Below are 21,843 nucleotides of genomic sequence, written 5' to 3'. Positions count from 1 at the left end.
ATAACATTTAAGAAAAATAACACTATTCTCAAAAATATTTATATTTATATAAATATAAATATATATTTACTGAAGAGTAGCATTGTTTTACATTTTTGCAAATCAATAATGTGTTACACTGAACACTTGATAATTTATAAAGTCATATCAACAATTATAGAAGTCACATGGCTAAACTTAATAAACTAAAGAAAAATTGAGAACATACCATCTTCACAGTGCAGAAGTTAAGGGTTTCAAAAAGAAATGTGAGCCCCAAACCCAGGGCCAAGGTCAGGAAAGCACGTGTTTTGTGACCGAAGCCGTTAAGGATCTATACCAAGGGTTGGATGGAAAGGTCCACAGGGACCAGGCAAATAACATAAATGAGGGTGTCCACCAGTTGGGGACCTGAAGAGCTCATGACCTTGTCAAAGGAGGCAGAAAGTCCAGTGATGCCATATTTTCAGGTTGTTTAGGAAAAACTGCAAATCTGAATTTTCTTATGAAACCCCCATATTTTTAAACATTGAAACTACAGGCCAAACAAACATCTATGGGTAAATGTAGCCTACGGCACCCCAGTTTGCAACATCTATATATCACAAATTGTTTAATCTTCAGGAAATTCTTCCCAAGGAAATTTATCCTACAGTATGGTCCTAATATTAGATCACCAGGAAACAGCACACTTAAAATATCATCAATGAACAGCACTGGAACAGAAGGTTGTTGTCAAAACAAGAAAAGCAAAACAAAAGCTATGGTGCCAAGAGAGTAAACAAGAGACCAGATCCAGTGGACAAGAATCTCTCTTTCTAGAAAACCGCGCCCTATATGGTGGAGTGGATGGAAATGGCTCATCAGGCCCTACTATTGTCTTGAGAAATACTCTTCATCCTGGGACTTCCCTGGTGGTCCAGCGGTTAAGACTCCAAGCTCCCAATGCAGGGGGCCTGGGTACGATCCCTGGCCAGGTAACTAGAGCCTGCATGCGGCAAATAAGACCCGACGCAGCCAAATAAATAAATAAATAAATGCTTTAAAAAAAATAATAAAATAAAATCCAACTCTCAGACTCACAAATCACCTTTCCAACTACTAATTGGGGCAAATATGAGAACGGGGAGCTTTGGAGAACAAGCACTAACATAACAGTTATAATCAATCAAGAGACATTTACAGAGCACCTTCTGCCTGCAAAGCACTGTGCGAGGCACGAAGAATAAGAAGAGGTCCCGGATTTCAAGTAACCACAGTCTCAAAGGGGAGAAGACTCAAAAGACATACGATAAAGCTAAACAGTACAAGCATTAGAAAACAGGGAGGCATGAACACATAAAAGATGTCACCCAGGCAGTGACATTTCTTAATTAGTAGAAATAATAAAGGCTCCAAATTCAAAAGACAGACTACAGGAAGCAGGAACAGGCTTGAAGGAAGGTTCCAGAAACCATTCAGAAGGCTAAATATAAGGCAATTATGGTACTAACTAGGGTAACGTCAGAGAGATTAGAAAGGAATGTCAGGATAAAAATATTCACAAGAAAAATCAAGATTTGGCAGCTGACTAAATAAGCATAGTATATCCTCTGTAATAAATTCACTTATTAACCCATCAACACAACGAATGACCCCATTTCTTCAGCAACCAAGGAACCAAAAAATTAAAAGACATATAACCCAATCACCATGGGTAGACCATATATGGATGCTCTTCAAAACAAACTCTGGGGAAAAAACTTCATGAAACAATTGGACATGTGAACACTGACTGAAACTTTGACACTACTGCATAACTACTGTTAATTTTTAAGGTGTAATAATGGTATTTTGGTTATGTTAAAAATAATAAAGATATATTAAAAATACTTGTGGGTAAAATGGGATTTACTTCAAAATAATGTGGGAAAAAGGAAAGAGTTGAAGATGTGGATAGGACGGTATTAGCCATGGGTGAATGGCTTTGAGGGCTGGGCAACAGGCAGCCTATTATACTATTCTGTCTACTTTGGCATATCTTTTAATTCTCCATAACAAAGAGTTTTTTTTTAATTAAATGGCAAATACAACTTCTACCTACTCCATGATCTTTTGTAAATTCTTGTTTTCCTAAAAGTAGAACAAAAGCATTACTGATCTGTTTCATTTATGGGTCAATACATGAAGGTAAAGATTATTACTACTCTTAATTATTATCCATTCTATAGAATTTTTTATTTAATATAAGTATACATAAATTAGGTTTGGTAAAAAGTGAAATTCACCATCACACAAGATAGTTCTTTAATGAATTCTAAGGAGGTAGGATAAAGGGCTCCAGAACTCTACACTATTAACTTGCCAAAGAAATAATTTTTCATTTTTAGCTAAATATCACTCTCATAAGAAAATACACAATGCTCAAAATTAAACAATAGAATCATTTCAAATCTGAGCCTGCAAAAATGTAGACTTACAAAGTCCACAAGAGAATAATTCAACTTCCCTTTCTACTTTTCTGTTTTGCTTTGTTTTTTGTTTTACTAGTATGTTTATAGATACTGTGTGCTAAAAATAATTTCACCACAATTTAATGGAACTAAGGATTAATAAAGATTATCCTAACTTTTAGCTTGGTACTTGGCAAAGGGTTGATGTTCAGCTGCTGAATAGATCAGAAAGATTCCTAAGATACTGTGACACAGCAACTTTTTGGGTGGAACGGTTTCTCATGGCACATTTCCTCATAGAGTACTGCTACCTCCATCTTTTTGTGTGTGTGGGGTTTTGGTTAGTTTTTTTTGGCCGCGCCATGCGGCATGTGGGATCTTAGCTCCCCGACCAGGGATCGAACCTGTACCCTGTGCATTGGGAGCTGGGAGCGTGGAGTCTTAACCACTGGACCACCAGGGAAGTCCTGCTACCTCCATCTTTAAAACGTTAAGTCTAGATCCTTATTCAACATTTTGTTTATATTAGCAACAACTCCTAAACTGGAGATTGAGACAAAGAGCCCTAAAAAAAAAGTATTGCCAAACAAACAACAAAGACAAATTTTAAAAACATCAATAGTGGGACTTGATAGTTTTACCTAAACTTTATTCGTAATTAGATGTCTTATCTAGTATATCATATGGCATCTGATAATTTTATGGTGAATCCAGAATTCTGGGGAAATTCAAAACATTTAATTCGTATTAGCTATAACATAATCTAGTAACTAGCCACACATACACATAACCCTGCATCCTCATTATATCAAATGTTAGTATCCAAGCAGTATTTCAAGCACAGTGATAAAGACTCTCTTTTCTTGAATTAAGAAAAACAGCTTATTCCTTCTTATTGCTGTACCAATAAAAGCATAAACAAGATAGATACATACCCAATGACAATGCTAAGATTTCACAAATTCTACTAAAACAGTCTAATTTTGTTCAGACAGGTTTACTAATATTACAGCTATCAAACAGTTAATTTTAGCAACCTACTAGCTTTTGCTGGTAAAACTTTGAAAAATCTGTATTTATTGCTATTTGATTATGTGCTATTAACCATGAAATAACATGAATTCAACCATACATATTTTATTACCTTTTTAGCTTTTAAGAGTCTTCCTGATTCATTTTCCCAGCTACATTCAAAAGTAGTAAATGGTTTGTACACTCAATGGCCACAGTACTTTTTAAAAAGACAGGGAGGAATCCTCTAAAATATCAGAGTACATAGGACACTGTTCTCCCCACTTTACTCTGACATAGTCAGGGCAGACAGGCTCCCCGAGGAAGAGCCCCTTTATGAAATTAAAACATACCACATACTATTCTCCAGAAGAGTAAATTCTATTTGGGCAGAATTATTAGCCTCACTCAAGTCATTTCACAGCAGAGAGAATAAACCGATCTATTGTATATACCATAATTACACTTTGCATGACTTCCTTCAATTAAAATCTTTACTTAAAGTAGCATCCATATAACAGTACAGAAATTTTAAAAGTCATTATCTAATATGACCTAATGATGCCTTCTCCTAACAAGGAATTAGTCTGAAAATGACTTCATATATTTCAAAGCAATTATTGGCATTAGGCCCTCCCCTCAGCAGTATTACACGATACGTTTGCAAGAGAAATGTATGTACATGGGTCAACATCACTTAATTCTGCATCTATCTGATATATATATATTCTGCATATATTCATTCATCTACCAAGAACAGAGTACTCTGAACCTCCAAACAAGGACTGGATATACTTTGCTCATATTAGAACTCATTAATTACCTAAGGATCTTGACTAAGATCTGATGTCTGGTAAACAATTAGAAGGAATAAAAAGAGTTTTAATGACCTTTCTGACAAGTGCTGGTTAAGATCAACATCTCAGACATTCTTTGCACTAGACTGGCAGTTATAACCCTCACACTATCAATTTATTATTAGGTTAAACATAACCAAACAGGAAGGAGTGGAAAGCCCCATAGTTTTCCAAGAAAACAAGAAAAATATCTGCATATTTGTGTCATCTACAGCTAACTCCATCCATCTTGGAAAGTCTCTCCCACATGTACTAAAGAACAGGCCATTTCACAAAATACCACAGAAATCAGTGTTCAGGTTCATTACGATTTTGAAGTCTAACTCTCCAAATGTTTTTTACTTCAGAAAATTCTGGTCTTAAAAATCTTACACTTGGGGAATTCCCTGGTGATCCAGTGGTTGGGACTGAGCGCTTTTATTGCCATGGGTGCGGGTCCGATCCCTGGTCAGGGAACTGGGATCCCACAGGACACACGGCCAAATAATAAGAGTAATAATAATAATAACAGCTTACACTTGGTGGGGCAGGGTAATAAAGAATTATAAGAGAAACTCTAAGTTAGTATATTAACGCTTGTACTGTTAATTATACACATACACACACACACACACACACACACACACACACACACACTACAGAAAACAGAGGGCTAAAGAAGAAGATGGATTAACTGACCAAGGGATTCTCAGTACAATTTATACTAAGAACTTCTTTCCCTTTCAGGTTTCAGTTCTGTTGTTTAAAGCAGCACCTCTGAACAGGCATAGCTCACTGATCCACAGTCTCTCAGACTTGGAGGTACAGTAAAACAATTTTCACTGCAACGTTTGTTTGGAATTCACTGCTAACAACAGATGAGAAGGGAAAAAAAGCTTGTTTTTTTATTTTGGTTTTTTAAGAGGAAAAAAGGAGGAACAGCGTATTTGATAAAATATGAACAATTAGCTTTCCGGCCCAACATAAACTTGTGGTATTATTTTTGGCTTCTCTTAATATAATTTTTTTTGCCTTTAAAAATCAGGCATTAGGGATTTCCTTGGTGGTGCAGTGGTTAAGAATCCGCCTGCCAGTGCAGGGGACGTGGGTTCAATCCCTGCTCTGGGAAGATCCCACGTGACGCGGAACAACTAAGCCCGTGAGCCACAACTACTGAGCCTGAGCTCTAGAGCCCGTAAGCCACAACTACTGAGCCCGCATGTCACAATTACTGAAGCCCACGCGCCTAGAGCCCATGCTCTACAACAAAGAGAAGCCACCACAATGAGAAGCCTGCGCACCGCAACAAAGAGTAGCCCCTGCTCACCACACCTAGAGAAAGCCCACACGCAGCAACGAAGACCCAACACAGCCAAAAATAAATAAAATAAATAAATTTATTTTTTTAAAAAATCAGGCATTATACTTTAGTAGGCAGTCTTTTTTGAGTCACATATCTCTCTGACCCTTTACTAGAAAAAGGCATTTGTGGACACATAATATTGTGCAAACAATTTCCAAACACACATAGTGAAAATGTAAAGAAACAGAAAGATAAAAAACCAAATTCTGGAAAAGTTGTTAACTGTGGTGGAGAAGAAAGGCATTAAAATTGGAGGCTGTTCACAATAGGCTTTAACTGTATTGGTAATGATTTATTAAACTGAGTGACAGGTGCCTACGTGTTTTATTCTTTAAACCTTTTTATACACTATATTTTTTAAAACTTTGCTCAATTATTTTGTTTTTTAATTGTAATCTGAATGCCTTCGGGCAGGGTATACACTCTCCAATTAGCCAGAGTCACCACCATTTTCCTTACAGTAAACGAGGGTTCTTTAAAAGCCAAAGAAACTGGAATCCTCATACACTGCTGGTGGAAATGTAAATCGGTGCAGCCGCTTTGGAAAACAGTCTGACAATTCCTCAAAATGTTAAGCACAGAGGTACCATATGACCCAGAAAGTCCACTCCTGAACATCTATCTAAGAGAAACAGAAACATATGTCCACAGAAAGACCTGTATACAGATGTTCACAGCAGCATTATTCATAATAGCCAAAAAGTGGAAACAACCCAAATATCCATCAACTGATGAATGGATAAACAAAACAGAATATGATGAAATATTACTCCACCATAAAAAGGAATAAGTACCAATAAATGCTGTAACATGGATAAACCTCAAAAACATTATGCTAAGTAAGAAGAAGCCAATCACAGAAGACCACAAATTGTATTTCATTTATATGAAATGTCCAGAATAGGTAAATCTCAAACCTAGAGACGGAACATAGATTAACAGTGTGATAAAGATATCATAAAATTAAATAATTGTGCTGGTAAATATAATAAAAACCATTGAAACTGTTCATTTTAAAGGTATGAATTGTATGATATGCTTATTATATCTCAATAAAGTAGTTTAAAAATAAACCAAAGACATCCATTCAGTCTAACTTTGGCTCCCAAATTGTGGTCTGAGGACTCCTGAGAGTTTCCTAGAGCTTCTCAGTGGGTCTTGAGGTCAAAACTATTTTCATAAAATACTAAGACATTTGCCTTCTTCACTGTGTTGATATTTGCATTGATGGTGCAAAAACAACAGTGGATAAAACTGTTGGCACCTTTGGCACATGACGCCAAAGTATATTAGTTACTGATAGTCAACGCATTCTTTATCTCCATACACGCACAGCAAAAACAAACAAGCAAACTTTACCGTATGAGTTGTGGGCCAAACTAGTCACTATTTTTAATAGAACAGCCTTTTTCCTAGAAACAACTGTCAATACCTATCGGAAAATGCATTCTCATTTCCAAACTCACAGAAACATAACTTTCATAACACAACTGTTTCATAAAGTGGAGGCTGCCACTCTCCATGAGAAATCACACCTCACTCCCTTTGAAAACATTTTAAGTATCTCAATTTTTTAGCCAGAGTGAGCAGCAAAGGCCTGTCTGGTGGGTAGAGGAGGGAATGAGGCAAAAGGCAGAAGATAAAACTTAGCCTAAGAAACTGTTTTGTCCTATCATGGTGACAAGCACTAGCATTAACATTTTATTATAAGATAAAATGTTAATGTTTTAAGACATAATTCAAACAAAATAAGGCTTAAAGATGTATTTAGCTATTTAAAAAGGGACTGTTCTACATCATGGTATTATTGTAACTAGTGATAAAAGGGACTTAAAGGACTCCTAAATGTGAAGAATCACACACTGAGAATTACACTTGTAAAAATCTACTAAGAATAGATAATGAATTAGTCACTTATTAGCCCTAAAAGATGATTTGTAAATATGGTGCTGAAGATTTGGGAAAGCCCATGGACCAGTCTAGAAAACTAAACTGGTTTAGTGCAAAAGGGTAATTCCAAAAAGACATTTAACATACTACTAGTATAAGCAGTATGGCTCTGCAAGAGAAAACAAATAGATCAAATCTGTCAATGTGTATCTAGTACTATATATAGAAGAAAAAGACCCAACTGGTGGATACAAGTGTTTCAGTCCCTAGGGTGTTTGAGTAGAGTGCTGTGGAATAGAGTCTGTCCTTAATCTTCTCCATATTTAATAAAACGTCCCTTTGTTCTTACCCTATGTTCACAAGCAATGTTTTAACCTGGCTTCCCCAGTTGGTTGATACTACGGAGAAGCCTGGATGACAGGGATTAATATTTTGTTCACTGTAAACTTAAAATTAAGGGGCTATCTCTCTAACACATGGCATGTTAGTCCCTAAGAGCCCCACCAACTTTGGGCAAACTAGATAAAGTTTCTGACTTTGCAAAGCTGAAATTTTTCTAGAACTAGGTAATTTCTTGATAGGCATGTATACTCAAGTACTGAATATATTTTGGTTTAAAAATTTTTTAGGGGGCTTCCCTGATGGCGCAGTGGTTGAGAATCTGCCTGCTAATGCAGGGGACACTGGTTCGAGCCCTGGTCTGGGAGGATTCCACATGCCGCGGAGCAACTAGGCCCGTGAGCCACAACTACTGAGCCTGCGCGTCTGGAGCCTGTGCTCCGCAACAAGAGAGGCCGCGATAGTGAGAGGCCTGCGCACCGCGATGAAGAGTGGCCCCCGCTTGCCACAACTAGAGAAAGCCCTCACACAGAAATGAAGACCCAACACAGCAAAAATAAATTAATAAACTAATAAACTCCTACCCTCAACATCTATTTTAAAAAAAAAAAAAAATCCGCCTGCCAATGCAGGGGACGTGGGTTCGAGCCCTGGTCCGGAAAGATCCCACATGCCACAGAGCAGCTAAGCCCATGTGCCGCAACTACTTAGCCTGTGCTCTAGACCCCGCGAGCCACAACTACTGAAGCCCGTGTGCCACAACTACTGAAGCCCGTGCGCCTAGAGCCCATGCTCCACAATGAGAAGCCACTGCAATGAGAGGCCCATGCACCGCAACGAAGAAGAGCCCCTGCTCGCCGCAACTGGAGAAAGCCCTCACGCAGCAACGAAGACCCAACGCAGTCAAAAATAATAAATAAACAATAAATTTTTTAAAAAATTTTACTTCCTTTATGAAGTTATAGCTCACAAACATACCATGGACTACAACTTGAATACAGGCCATAATAACAGTAACAGTAAGAGTCAAAGTAATAGCTAACTTTTTACATAAGGTTAACTGTACACCAGGCACTGCCACTTTACATATTTTAACTCACTTAATCCTCATAACAACCTATAGGCAGGTACTACTATAATCTCCACTTTACTGAGGCAGAGGACAATTACGTAACTTGCTCCACATCACACACGTTAAGTAGCAGAGCTGAGATTCAGTCCAGGATGTCTGACTCCAAAGTCAGCATTTCTTAATCTCGTTAGCCATGTACGATCAATTTTCTGAATTTTAAGCATCTTATTTTTCAAAACAGTTTTGAAATTCCACATATATAGCACAGCAAAAATGTTTCCCAAATTCCCATGATTAAGCTGTTAGGCTAAAAATGGTCTTCCTCCTCATTTAACCATGACTTTTATTAGCTTTAATAAGCATAAACATGAAACTTTCAGAAGTTAATGCAAAATTAATCAGAAAAATATACAAACTACTGTTATAAAATGTATACATGTTCACTTTCAAAGTATACTAACTTAGGTTGTAAGTATACATACAAAACTAGTCATATTTTTATATTAATAGGATTGGATACTATTCTAAAAACAAGGATATTGTAGCTTTTAAAGGAAAAACATTAATTTGAGCCTTTCTGACTAGTGATTTAGACTGACCAAACCACTTTTTTTAATGTTAGTTTCAAATCCCTGGCTCTCTGCTATTGGGTTGGCCAAAAGGTGCGTTCGGTTTTTCCCTTAAGATGGCTCTAATAGCACTTAGTTGTCTTTAACTTCATTCGAAACAATTTTGTTAGACTGTATTGTGACAGCTGTCATATCAGTGTGCATTTAAAAAAGACATTAAAATTGGTGAATTTTTCTGTAGCCATTTTAATATTGAAGATGGAAGGAAAGCAGCAACATTTTGGCATATTATACTTTATTATTTCAAAAATGGTAAAAACACAACTGAAATGTCAAAAAAGATTTGTGCAGTGAATGGAGAAGGTGCTGTGACTGATCAAACGTGTCAAAAGTGGTTTGCAAGGATTCGTGCTGGAGAATCCTCGCTGGACGATGCTCTGTGGTTGGGTAGACCAGGTGAAGTTGACAGCAATCAAACTGAGACATTAATTGAGAACAGTCAGCGTTATACCACGCGGGAGATAGCCGACATACTCAATATATCCAAATCAAGCGTTGAAAATCATTCACACCATATTGGTTATGTTAATTGCTTTGATGTTTGGGTTCCACATAAGTTAAGCAAGAAGAACCTTCTTGACCGTATTTCCACCTGCGATTCTCTACTTAAACGTACTGAAAACGTTCCGTTTTTAAAACAAATTGTGACGGGCGATGAAAGTGGATACTGTACAATAATGGGGAATGGAAGAGACTGTGGGGCAAGTGAAATGAACCAACAGCAACCACAACAAAGGCCGGTCTTCATCCAAAGAAGGTGATGTTGTGTATATGGTGGGACTGGAAGGGAGTCCTCTATTACGAGTTCCTTCTGGAAAACCAAACAATTAATTCCAACAAGTACTGCTCCCAACTAGACCAACTGAAAGCAGCACTCAATGAAAAGCGTCCGGAATTAGTCAACAGAAAACACGTAATCTTCCATCAGGATAACTCAAGACTGCATGTTTCTTTGATGACCAGGCAAAAACTGTTACAACTTGGCTGGGAAGTTCTGATTCATCTGCCGTATTCACCAGACATTGCATCTTCGGATTTCCATTCATTTTGGTCTTCACAAAATTCTCTTAATGGAAAAAATGTCAACTCCCTGGAAGACTGTAAAAGGCACCTTGAACAGTTCTTTGCTCAAAAAAATAAAAGGTTTTGAGAAGATGGAATTATGAAGTTGCCTGAAAAATGGCAGAAGGTAGTGGAACAAAAGAGTGACTATGTTGTTCAATAAGGTTCTTGGTGAAAATGAAAAATATGTCTTTTACTTTTACTTAAAAACTGAAGGCACTTTTTGGCCAACCCAATACAAGTATACCTCCTATAAAACCATAACTTGTTGTATGGATTAGTCATTCTACAAACTAGACGGTAATTAACCTTAACTTTGTAATTTGTGCTTTCCCTCCTATTTTTTTCTTTTAATGGAGTCAACATATACCACTGAACTGCTACATCCCAAAATTTCTGTTTTCCCTTTTCACCTTGATATTACATTAAAAGAAAAAGTGCTTCTCATGAGGTGGTCTTTTGTCACACTAGTAATGTTCTTGTTTTTAATCTGGGCGCCAGCTACAGGACTGTTCAACTTATGAAAATTCATCAAGTTATATCTACTTTTCTGTATGTATAGTATGTACTTCAATAAAGAGTTGTTTTTTAAGCAGCTGTGCTTCCTAACTTTACTTCACCAAAAGCCATTACATACCAACCTTATTGACAGTTGTCATTTCTAAAAGTTTTTTTTTTTTTATCAGACAGTACTCTATAGCACTGAGTTAATATTCAATCTCTGTTTTCAGGACACATAAAAAAAGAGTCATCCAAGATACTCTATGGAACCAAAAAGTGCTATTTTATTCTTTCACAAATCCCTAAGATTTAAAGGTCTCTAAAGGAAAGAAAACATTTTTTAAAAAAGCTTCTATGTGCTCATTTTATTCTCACAATTACCTCACCAGGTACACACTTGTGGATGGAGCCACAACAATGCATCTCCCACCCCAAATGCTTTCCTGATTTGACACTAACTTTCCTCCACCCTAAGACAGATGAGTCTATGTTTCCTCTTCTTGAAACTGTGTAGAGCTTTATACCAGACTTGAGCAAGAAAATGTGACAAAAATGACACTGTGTGACTTCCAAGGTTAGAATATCAAAGGCAATACTTCTTCCACCTGGCTTTCTCGTGCTCCCAGGACGCTTGCCTTTGGAACCTGCCACCAGACTGTGAGCAAGTACTCTGCCCACAGCCCCAGAAACCTCTCCAGCCAACAGATGGCACCAACTGCCAGACCCAGGTGAGCCTTCGAGTCTTCCCAGTAGGCCCCAGACAGCATGGAGCAGAGCAAGCTGTGCCCACTGCACCCTGTCTCCATTCCTGACCCACAAAAACCAGGAAATAATGCATGGTTATTGTCGTTTTAAACCACTAAGCTTTTGAGGTAATTTGTTACACAGCAACAGAAAATGAAAACACTTTACAAATAAAAAACACAGGTAGATAACCATGCCAGCGAGTGGCAGAGCCAGAATTTGAATCCATCAGCCTGTATAAAAAGCCCATATTCTTTCTACCAGAGGGTATTGCCTCCAAGTTTGTTCAGAGTCGCCCACATGGCCAAAGAAAGCCATAGTCTTCAGATTGGAAGCTCTAAGAGCAATAAACAGCCCCCAAATTAATGTTTTCAATTAACACTCAGGACAACAGGTCATTCAGTTAGTAGGCTCAAAATCCCAGCACCTTTCTTGACACATCTATACCCTTCCCACCCTAATAATGGCATATCCCAGAGATGCTTAAGAAATATCTCTACATCAATAACAATAAACCTGAACATTTACAGAACACTTTACAAAGCACTTTAACAATCACTAATTTGATCTCATAGAGGTGTGAGACAGGTAAGGCAGGTATCTTACAGATAAGGCTCAAAAAAGTTAAAAATACATACTCCAATAAAAAATAATTTTTAGGGCTTCCCTGGTGGCACAGTGGTTGAGAGTCTGCCTGCCGATGCAGAGGACATGGGTTCGTGCCCCGGTCCGGGGAGATCCCACATGCTGCGAAGCGGCTAGGCCCGTGAGCCGTGGCTGCTGAGAGCCTGTGCGTCCAGAGCCTGTGCTCCGCAACGGGAGAGGCCACAACAGTGAGAGGCCCGCGTACCACTAAAAAATAATAATAATAATAATTTTTTAAAAATCAACTATACTCCAATAAAAATTAATTTTAAAAATAACTAACTACAGGGCTTCCCTGGTGGTGCAGTGGTTGAGAGTCCACCTGCCGATGCAGGGGACACAGGTTCGTGCCCCGGTCCGGGAAGATCCCACATTCCGCGGAGCAGCTGGGCCCGTGAGCCATGGCCGCTGAGCCTGCACGTCCGGAGCCTGTGCTCCGCAATGGGAGAGGCCACAACAGTGAGAGGCCCGCGTACCACAAAAAAAAAAAAAAAAAAACTAACTACAATAACATAAGTAGGGATTCTATTTCAGATTTTCTGACTCCAAGGCCAGTGCTCTTTTCAATGCAATTCAACTTGAAGGAACCTTTATGGAGTACCTTCCGGGTATATTTCCATATACAGCACTGCTCTACAAGTACTCTGAAGCACCTACTTTGTGCAAAGCATCATGGCGGGCACTATGTGTTCTCCACTTCCAGGATCGGCACAAAAACATCTCTGATAGAGCTGATCTCTGCAAACAGCCAGTCTTTTCCCCACTCTAACCTATTCTCTGCATTGCCATCCAACAGCTCTTCCGAATCCACCTCTTTAATCACAATAATTAAAAAACTGTCAAAGATGACATCCTACCCGTAAAAATACAGGCCAAATCTCATCTGCTTTCAAGGTCTTCTGTAAACTGACTCCAACTTACGTGATTAAATTAATTTTCCCGCACTTGCTGAGAAAAACCAAATTAATCTCTTCCTTCCTCCCCACATTCAATTTCTTTACAACTTCTTGCCCTGTCTTTTCTTCATACTATCACCCAAATCCAGAACTGATGCTCAAGTATTCATCCCCAACCCCTGACAGAGTCTCTTCCCTCCAAGACCTTAAAATCTACTGTTAAGCTACAATTAATAATTCAAAACAATATATAATAATTAAATTAGGTAGTACAGATTATAGTTCATGAGGCCTTAAAAGAGAGGAATCACTAAGGGCTGCAAGAATGTCTTCAGGAAGAAAACAGCACTTGAAATGGGCTCTAAGTGACAGACAGGATGAGAATTGGCAGAAGTAAAAACAACACACACTGAGGAACAACCTAAAAGCCCTCCCTTTTACCCGACTTCTTCCCGTTCACATCTTACCTAAGCCTCCAGCCAGTACCACCTCCTCAAGAAGCCTTCCTCAGTTACTTCACAATCTAACTGACACTCTCTTCTCGGACCTTCCAATACCATTACTGCCTACAACACGCATTCTGGCACTCAGTCACTCCGTATTACAGACCTCATCTATCTGGCAGCAATATGTCTCCACATAGTAAGCATTCAATATTTGTTCAACTGAACTCAGTTCAGCAGCCATTGCTGCTTTCCGCCATTTAAAAATCCATTGATCGTAACACTGTTTAACTTACCGGGCATCTCCTTTGGAAAGATTGGTATTTACAGGATTGAGAATAACCCTGTTTGCATCTACATCCACCACACATTTGGTATGCAAGTCAATTTCTGCAGATTAAAAAAAAGAAAAAAAATTAGTCATTTTGAAGTAATTTATGTCAGAAAAAAGCTTTTGACAAAAAATCCAACACTCCTTCATGATAAAAACTCAACAAACTAGAAACAGAAGGGAACTTCCTCAACCTGATAAAGGGCATCTAAAATACCTGCGGCTAACATCACACTTAACAGTAAAAGACTGAACGGCTTACCCTCTGTCATCAGAAATAAGACAAGGATGTCTACTACTGCAACTTCCGTTCAAAATTGGACTAGAATTTCTGGTGAGGGCAGTTAGGCAAGAAAAACTAATAAAAGGCATCCAGATTGGAAAGAAAAAATAAAACTACCTTTATTTGCACACTATATGATCTTATATATAGAAAATCTTAAAGAATCCACTAAAAACTACTAGAATAAACAACTAGAAAAACTACTAGTAAACAACTTGTTTACTAGAATAAACAAGATTAATATACAAAAATCAGCTGTTTCTATACACCAGCAATAAAAAATCCAGAAATGAAGTTAATAAAACAATTTCATTTATAATAACATTAAAAAGATTCAAATACTTAGGTATAAATTTAAAAGAAGTACAAAATATATACACTGAAAATTCCAAGACATTGTTGAAAGAAATTAAACATTTAAACAAATAGAAAAACAACTTATGTCCATGAATTGAAAGACTTAATTCTATTACGATAGCAATACTCCCCCAATTGGTCTATAAAAATTCAAGGCAATCCCTATTAAAATCCAAGTTAACTTTTTTTCAAAAGTTAACAAGCTGATCCTAAAATCTATATGGAAATACACAAGACCTAGAACAGCCAAAAAATCTTGAAGAACAAAATACAAAGACGACAACTCAACAATTTCAAACTTACTAAACAACTACAGTAATTGTGGTACTAATATAAGGATAGAAGGATAGACATATAGATCAATGGAACAGAGAGTACAGAATTATACTCTCATATTTATGGCCAAATGATTTTGATGACAGTGCCAAGAAATTCAATGGAGAAAGTATAGCCTTTTCAGCAAATAGTGCTGGGACAACCTCATCAAAATGAAAAATTTTGTTCTTCAAAGGACACCATCAAGAGAGTAAAAAGACAATCCACACCAAAAAACAAACAACCCAATCAAAAAATGGGCAGAAGACCTACATACACATTTCTCCAAAGAAGACATACAGATGGCCAAGAGGCAAATGAAAAGATGCTCAACATTGCTAATTATTAGAGGAACGCAAATCAAAACTACAATGAGATACTACCTCACACCAGTCAAAACGGCCATCATCAAAAAATCTACAAACATGCTGGAGAGGGTGTGGAGAAGAGAGAACCCTCTTACACTGTTGGTGGGAATGTAAATTGATACAGCCACTATGGACAGCAGTTTGGAGGTTCCTTAAAAAAACTAAAAATAGACTTCCCGACGGTCCAGTGGTTAAGAATCCATGCTTCCACTGCAGGGGGCACGGGTTTGATCCCTGGTCAGGGAACTAAGATCCCACATGTCGTGCAATCAAAAAAAGAAAAAAAAAGGGGCTTCCCTGGTGGCGCAGTGGTTGAGAGTCCGCCTGCCGATGCAGGGGACACGGGTTTGTGCCCCGGTCTGGGAGGATCCCACATGCCGCGGAGCGGCTGGGCCCGTGAGCCATGGCCACTGAGCCTGCGCGTCCGGAGCCTGTGCTCCGCAATGGGAGAGGCCACAACAGTGAGAGAGGCCCACGTACCGCAAAAAAAAAAAAGAAAATACTAAAAATAGAGCTACCATATGATCCAGCAATCCCACTCCTGGGCATATATCTGGAGAAAAACGTGGTTCAAAAAGATACATGCACCCCAATGTTCACTGCAGCACTGTTTACAACAGCCAAGACATGGAAGCAACCTAAACGTCCATCAACAGATGAATGCATAAAGAAGATGTGGTATACATATACAATGGAATATTACTCAGCCATTAAAAAGAATGAAATAATGCCATTTGCAGAAACTTGGATGGAGTTGGAGATTATCATACTAAGTGAAGTCAGACAGAAAAAGACAAATAGTATATGATATCTCTTATATGCAGAATCTAAAAAAAATGATACAAATGAACTTATCTACGAAACAGAAACAGACTCACAGACTTAGAGAATGAATTTATGGTTACCAGGGGGAAGGGTGCAGGGGGAGGGATAGGTTAGGAGTTTGGGATTGACAAGTACAAACTGTTATATTTAAATCAGATAATCAATAAGGACCTACTGTAAAAAAAAAAAAAATACATAATTTTTTTAAAAAGAGAGAAAAGAGAATTCTTGGGAAAAGAACAATCCACAAAATTAACAAAATATTTGTGAATCATATATCAAATAAGGAACTTGCATCAGAAAATATAAAGAACTCCTACAACTCAATTTAAAAAAATTTTAATGAATTTTTAAAAATTCAATTTTAAAATGGGCAAAGAACTTGAACAGACATCTCTCCAAAAAAGATACAGAAATGGCTAATGAGCACAAGAAAAGATGCTCAACATCATTAGACAATGGGGAAATGCAAATCAAAACCACAATGAGATACCACTTCACACCCACTAGCATAACTCTAACCAAAAAGATAACAAACTAATATAATATTGTAAGTCAATTATATTTCAATTAAAAAAGAAAAAATAATAAAGTGTAATTTGATGTCAAAAAAAGACAGGTAAGTATAGGTGAGGACATGGAAAAATTGGAACCTTCATACATTACTGGTGGGAAAGTAAAATGATGCAGTCACTTTGGAAAATAGTCTGACAGTTCTTCAATGGTTAAACACAGAATTAGTATATGACCCGGAAATTCCCACTCCTAGGCATATACCCAAGAGAAACCTATGTCCATACTAAAGTTTGTACATGAATGTTCATAGCAGTATTATTTGGCTACTCATAATAGCTAAAAAGTGGAAACAACCCAAATGTCCATCAACTAATGAATGGATAAATGTGGTATATCCATAAAATGGAACACTATTTGGCTATTAAAAGGAATAAGGTACTGACACATACTACAACATAGATGAAGCTTGTGCTAAGTAAAAGAAGGCAGTACAAAGGACCACATATTGTATGACTTTACTTATTTCTAACGTTCTGAACTGGCAAACAGAGACAGAAAATAGACTAGTTATTGCCCAGAGCTGAGAAGTGACTGCTAGTAGGTATAGGTTTCTATTGGGGGTGATGAAGATGTACTAAAATTGTGCTGATTGTTTTCACAACTGCATGAGCAAAATAAAACAACTGAATTGGGACTTCCCTGGTGGCGCAGTGGTTAAGAATCCGCCTGCCAATGCAGGAGACACGGGTTCAAGCCCAGGTCCGGGAAGATCCCACATGCTGCAGAGCAACTAAGCCCGTGCACCACAACTACTGAGCCTGCGCTCTAGAGCCCGCGAGCCACAACTACTGAAGCCCACGTGCCACAACTACTGAAGCCCGTGTGCCTAGAGCCTGTGCTCTGCAACAGAGAAGCCACCGCAATGAGAAGCCCGCGCACAGCAACAAAGAGTAGCCCCCGCTCCCGCAACTAGAGAAAGCCCACATGCAGCAACGAAGACCCAACACAGCCAATAAATAAATAAATAATTTTTTTTAAAGTTTAAAAAATAAAAAACCACTTAATTGGTTGAATTATATCATACATGAACTACATCTCAATAAAGAGAAACATGGCCACATCATGTTTATGTTCTTATATTCTTCAAAATTTCTGACCCAAAGTATGAAACTGTTTCTGTTTGCCTTATCTCTATTACCCAAAGATATGCTCTAAGGAAAGAAACTGCACTACACTGGAGTCATTTTGTATTTCCCTAAGAACCTTGGCCAAATGTCAATGTCAAACTCATTACAACTTTAGAGTATCTGCACTGCCAGGAAAGATGATTTTTTTGTTTCCTTTAACTTATATAATTGAGACAAATGCAAACAAAAACAAAAATTTCCCTCCTGGTGCCTACCACAACTCAACCTTTCTCACATCAGTTATTCTACATTTGTTCTCAAAGATATAATCTAGAAGTACCAAAAATTTAGTGGTCTTTCTTTTAGCCAATACATTTTTCAGGCAAAGAGAAACTGAAAACATCAGACATATGTTTTACCCAGGTGTGGAAGACTACCCTGGAAAGGCAGATGTCTCACTGTGGTCAACTAGTAGGAAAGCCTATTTCTAATACTTTGTGTTTAAATCCACTCTATACTACCACAGAAATGCTGCAGGAAAGCCTCAGCCACAATGCAAAAACTTTTCAAACATGCATTTTTACTTCTTTCTTTCCTTAGGCCCAGAGCTCAAGAAAGTTTGCAAAGAGATACAGGAACATATGTATAACTGATTCACTTTGTTATAAAACAGAAACTAACACACCATTGTAAAGCAATTATACTCCAATAAAGATGTTAAAAAAATAAAAACACTCCACACCCTAAAAAAAAAAAGGTTTGCAATCATCGTACTTTGTTAATACTACCCCTTAATGACCTCTGACCATATTGTATTGGCTGACCCTGTGCAGTCAAATCTATATTATACACAAATGCTTTATCAAGGCTCCAGAAATTGTAGTGACTCAGAATCTCCATCTCACCACCCACCACAAAGTTAGATATTAGTTTCTTGCAAGAACCTTAGGTCTGAGCAAAGGAGCTGCATGTATAGTTCTGCACACAAAAGTACTCATCTAGAATGCATGCCTGCAAAGCCTTAAATCAAATATCTCCCCCGCCCCCACTAGAGTTTTGCCTTCATTTCAGATGATCTGGAATTGAAAAAGGATTCACACGTTTTCTTTCAATATTTGTAGGCTTTTTCCCTATACTCTTCACAGCTCCTCCATCCTGCCCCTCATGACTTCATTAGACACACTAATAGTTTGAAAGCATTAAATGGCATGATTCAGGAACCAATCCCTGGAAAATCCTATATAATTCAAAGAATTACCTAATAACTAATATATCCAACCTAAACTCATTTTGTCCTAAAGAGTACAACACTTACAAATGTCCCTACATTTAACACCCAGTGTACGTGGCCTTCAAAATATAAACAACTATCTTCACTTCTTTATTAGCTCAGTTTTTATTACCAAACAAAATTCCCACCCCAACGCTGTTAAAAGAAGGCTTTTCACAAGACTGTTTAGAATATGGGTGGAACACCTAGGACACACACTCAAGCAAATAAGAGCAGTGAGATTTGAGGAGAGTTTAAGGGTCAGATATATGAAAAGCATTTTATCACCAAATGCCACCAATGCTTGAATGAAACTATACTGCTACAAAACTCTAAATATGACACTTTCTCCATGGAAAACTTCTTACTCTATACTGCTTAGAAAGCAAAGCTGTGATTAAATATTAATTGACTAAATAGCAATACCAAATTTAGGCCTTAAATTTAAGGTGAATTTAAAAAAGAAAAAAAAAATTTTTAACACCTACCAAAAATCCAAAACATAAACATCTTCCTCTTAGTTTGGAACAATACTTAGATTAAAAAGATAAATACCCAGCTGCTATGCACTACCTTTGCAAAAAGAGCATTAAAGTACACCCATGTTCACAGCAGTATTCACAATAGCTAAAAGGTGGAAGCAACCCAACTTTCCATCAATGGATGAACGGATAAACAGAATGTGGTATATATATTCAATGGAAGATTATTCAACCTTAAAAAAAGAATGAAATTCTGCTAAAACATGGATGAACCTTGAAGACATTATGCTAAGTAAAATGAACCAGTCCCAAAGGATAAGTTTTGTAGGATTCCACTTACATGAGACACCTAGAGTAGTCAAACTCATAGAGATAAAAAGTATAATGGTAGTTGCCAGGGGCTGGGCTAAAGGAGTTAGTATCTCATGGACATGGAGTTTCAGTTCTGCAATATAAAAAAGTTCTAGAGATGGATGGTGGTGATGGCTGTACAACAATGTGAACGTACGTAATGCCACTGAGCTGTACCCTTAAAAATGGTTTAAGATGGTAAATTTTATGTTATATCTATCTTACCACAATAAAAAATAGCACTAAATACTCATTATTATAATAAGTAACATATGGACAACAGTTTATTCTCAGTGAAGCCTAAAATTATGAGATTGGGATTTAATTAGTACTATGTCTGAAAACCAATAAAAAACCAGAGTTATCTTCGAGTTAAGTAGTGCTATAAGTTTAGGTCATGATTAATCAAGCTTTATAGTACTCAGAACCATGAATTCTTTGATGTATTCACGAGTCCTTTAAAAAAGAAAGAGATGGTGCAGTGGTTGGGAATCCGCCTGCCAATGCAGGGGACACAGGTTCTATCCCTAGTCCAGGAAGATCCCACGTGTCGCAGAGCAACTAAGCCCGTGCACCACAACTACTGAGCCTGCACTCTGGGGCCTGCGAGCCACAACTACTGAAGCCCATGCGCCTAGAGCCCATGCTCCACAAGAGAAGCCACCACAATGAGAAGCCTGCGCACCAAAACGAAGAGTAGCTCCCGCTCGCTGCAACTAGAGAAAACCCGTGCACAGCAACGAAGACCCAACAAAGACCCAATGCAGCCAAAAATAAATAAATAAATAAATGTTTTTTTAAAAAAATATTAAGAAAGAGAGAAAGAGAGGGAGAAAGAAAGAAAGGAGGAAGGAAAGAAAGTTAATTTAGTCCACTAACATTAAAGATCCCATATTATTTCCCAAACAGGATCTTTTTCTAGGTCAAGTTCCTCAAGGTGAATAAAATATCAACGGCTGATAATTCAGCTTACTCAGCCAGCAAATTAGTCACCTTGTAAAAGTGAACAATAATTTGAAACAAGTCTTTCTTCAATGCATAAATCAGCTATGGCTCTTTCTTCAATGACATCATAGTCAAAGATAGGTGGGGCGTGGGAGACTCCCTTTATATAACTCATATTCCATCTGGGGAAATGCATCATTCTCAGTGTGGACAAAATAATTCTGAGTTGCCCATTCAGTAACCTGCTTTTCTAATTCTCCAGAAAATTAACAGTAATTTTCAAACAAAATCTACTACTCAGAAATATAAATGAACCTCCCTTTACCTATGTCACATTCCTAAAAAGCTATAACTTACTGTCAAATTCACTAGGATCCATTTTTAAAAGGAAGATAGTAAATTATTTGTAAGATTCACATTTTAATTAAATTGCAAATTTTGCATGCTATATATGGTTCTATTTTCAACTAAATTGTGTCATGTGCCTAGTATTTTTACATGTCTATGCATGCTGATGATATTCATAACTCATATTTCATGTATGAAGCACTTGTTTTCCCAACTGGAATGTAGTATTCTTACTTGCAGAATAGGGAATAAGACTTATAGTTCTTTACTACACTTACAAGTTGCTTGGGACCCACTGACCCAAGGAAAAAGAAAATTAGGTGACGCCACAGAGGTAAAAAACCAATTGGTAGTTTGCTTTCTAGTAAGAGATATATAAAATATCCTAATCACCTACTTTTATGTTTTTACCAGTGAACATGAGAATCTATTCAATAAACAAAAGATAAAATATAACCGAGTTCTAATACAGCTAAAGAAAAA

At 37.6% G+C, this 21,843-nt stretch overlaps 1 protein-coding gene across 1 annotated transcript in view; it reads right to left on the bottom strand.

Annotated features, from left to right (window-relative positions):
- Window positions 1-21,843, bottom strand: part of KIF13B (kinesin family member 13B) — a 198,479-nt gene that overhangs the window by 154,078 nt on the left and 22,558 nt on the right. The window contains exon 4 of the mRNA XM_065879262.1: window positions 14,139-14,232. Within this exon, the coding sequence (XP_065735334.1) occupies window positions 14,139-14,232 (94 nt within the window). The remainder of the gene's footprint in view (window positions 1-14,138; window positions 14,233-21,843) is intronic.

This window comes from Phocoena phocoena, chromosome 6 (assembly GCF_963924675.1).
Source record: "Phocoena phocoena chromosome 6, mPhoPho1.1, whole genome shotgun sequence".
In the NCBI taxonomy this organism is placed as follows: Eukaryota; Metazoa; Chordata; class Mammalia; order Artiodactyla; family Phocoenidae; genus Phocoena; species Phocoena phocoena.
This window is presented reverse-complemented; position numbering and strand designations above follow the sequence as displayed.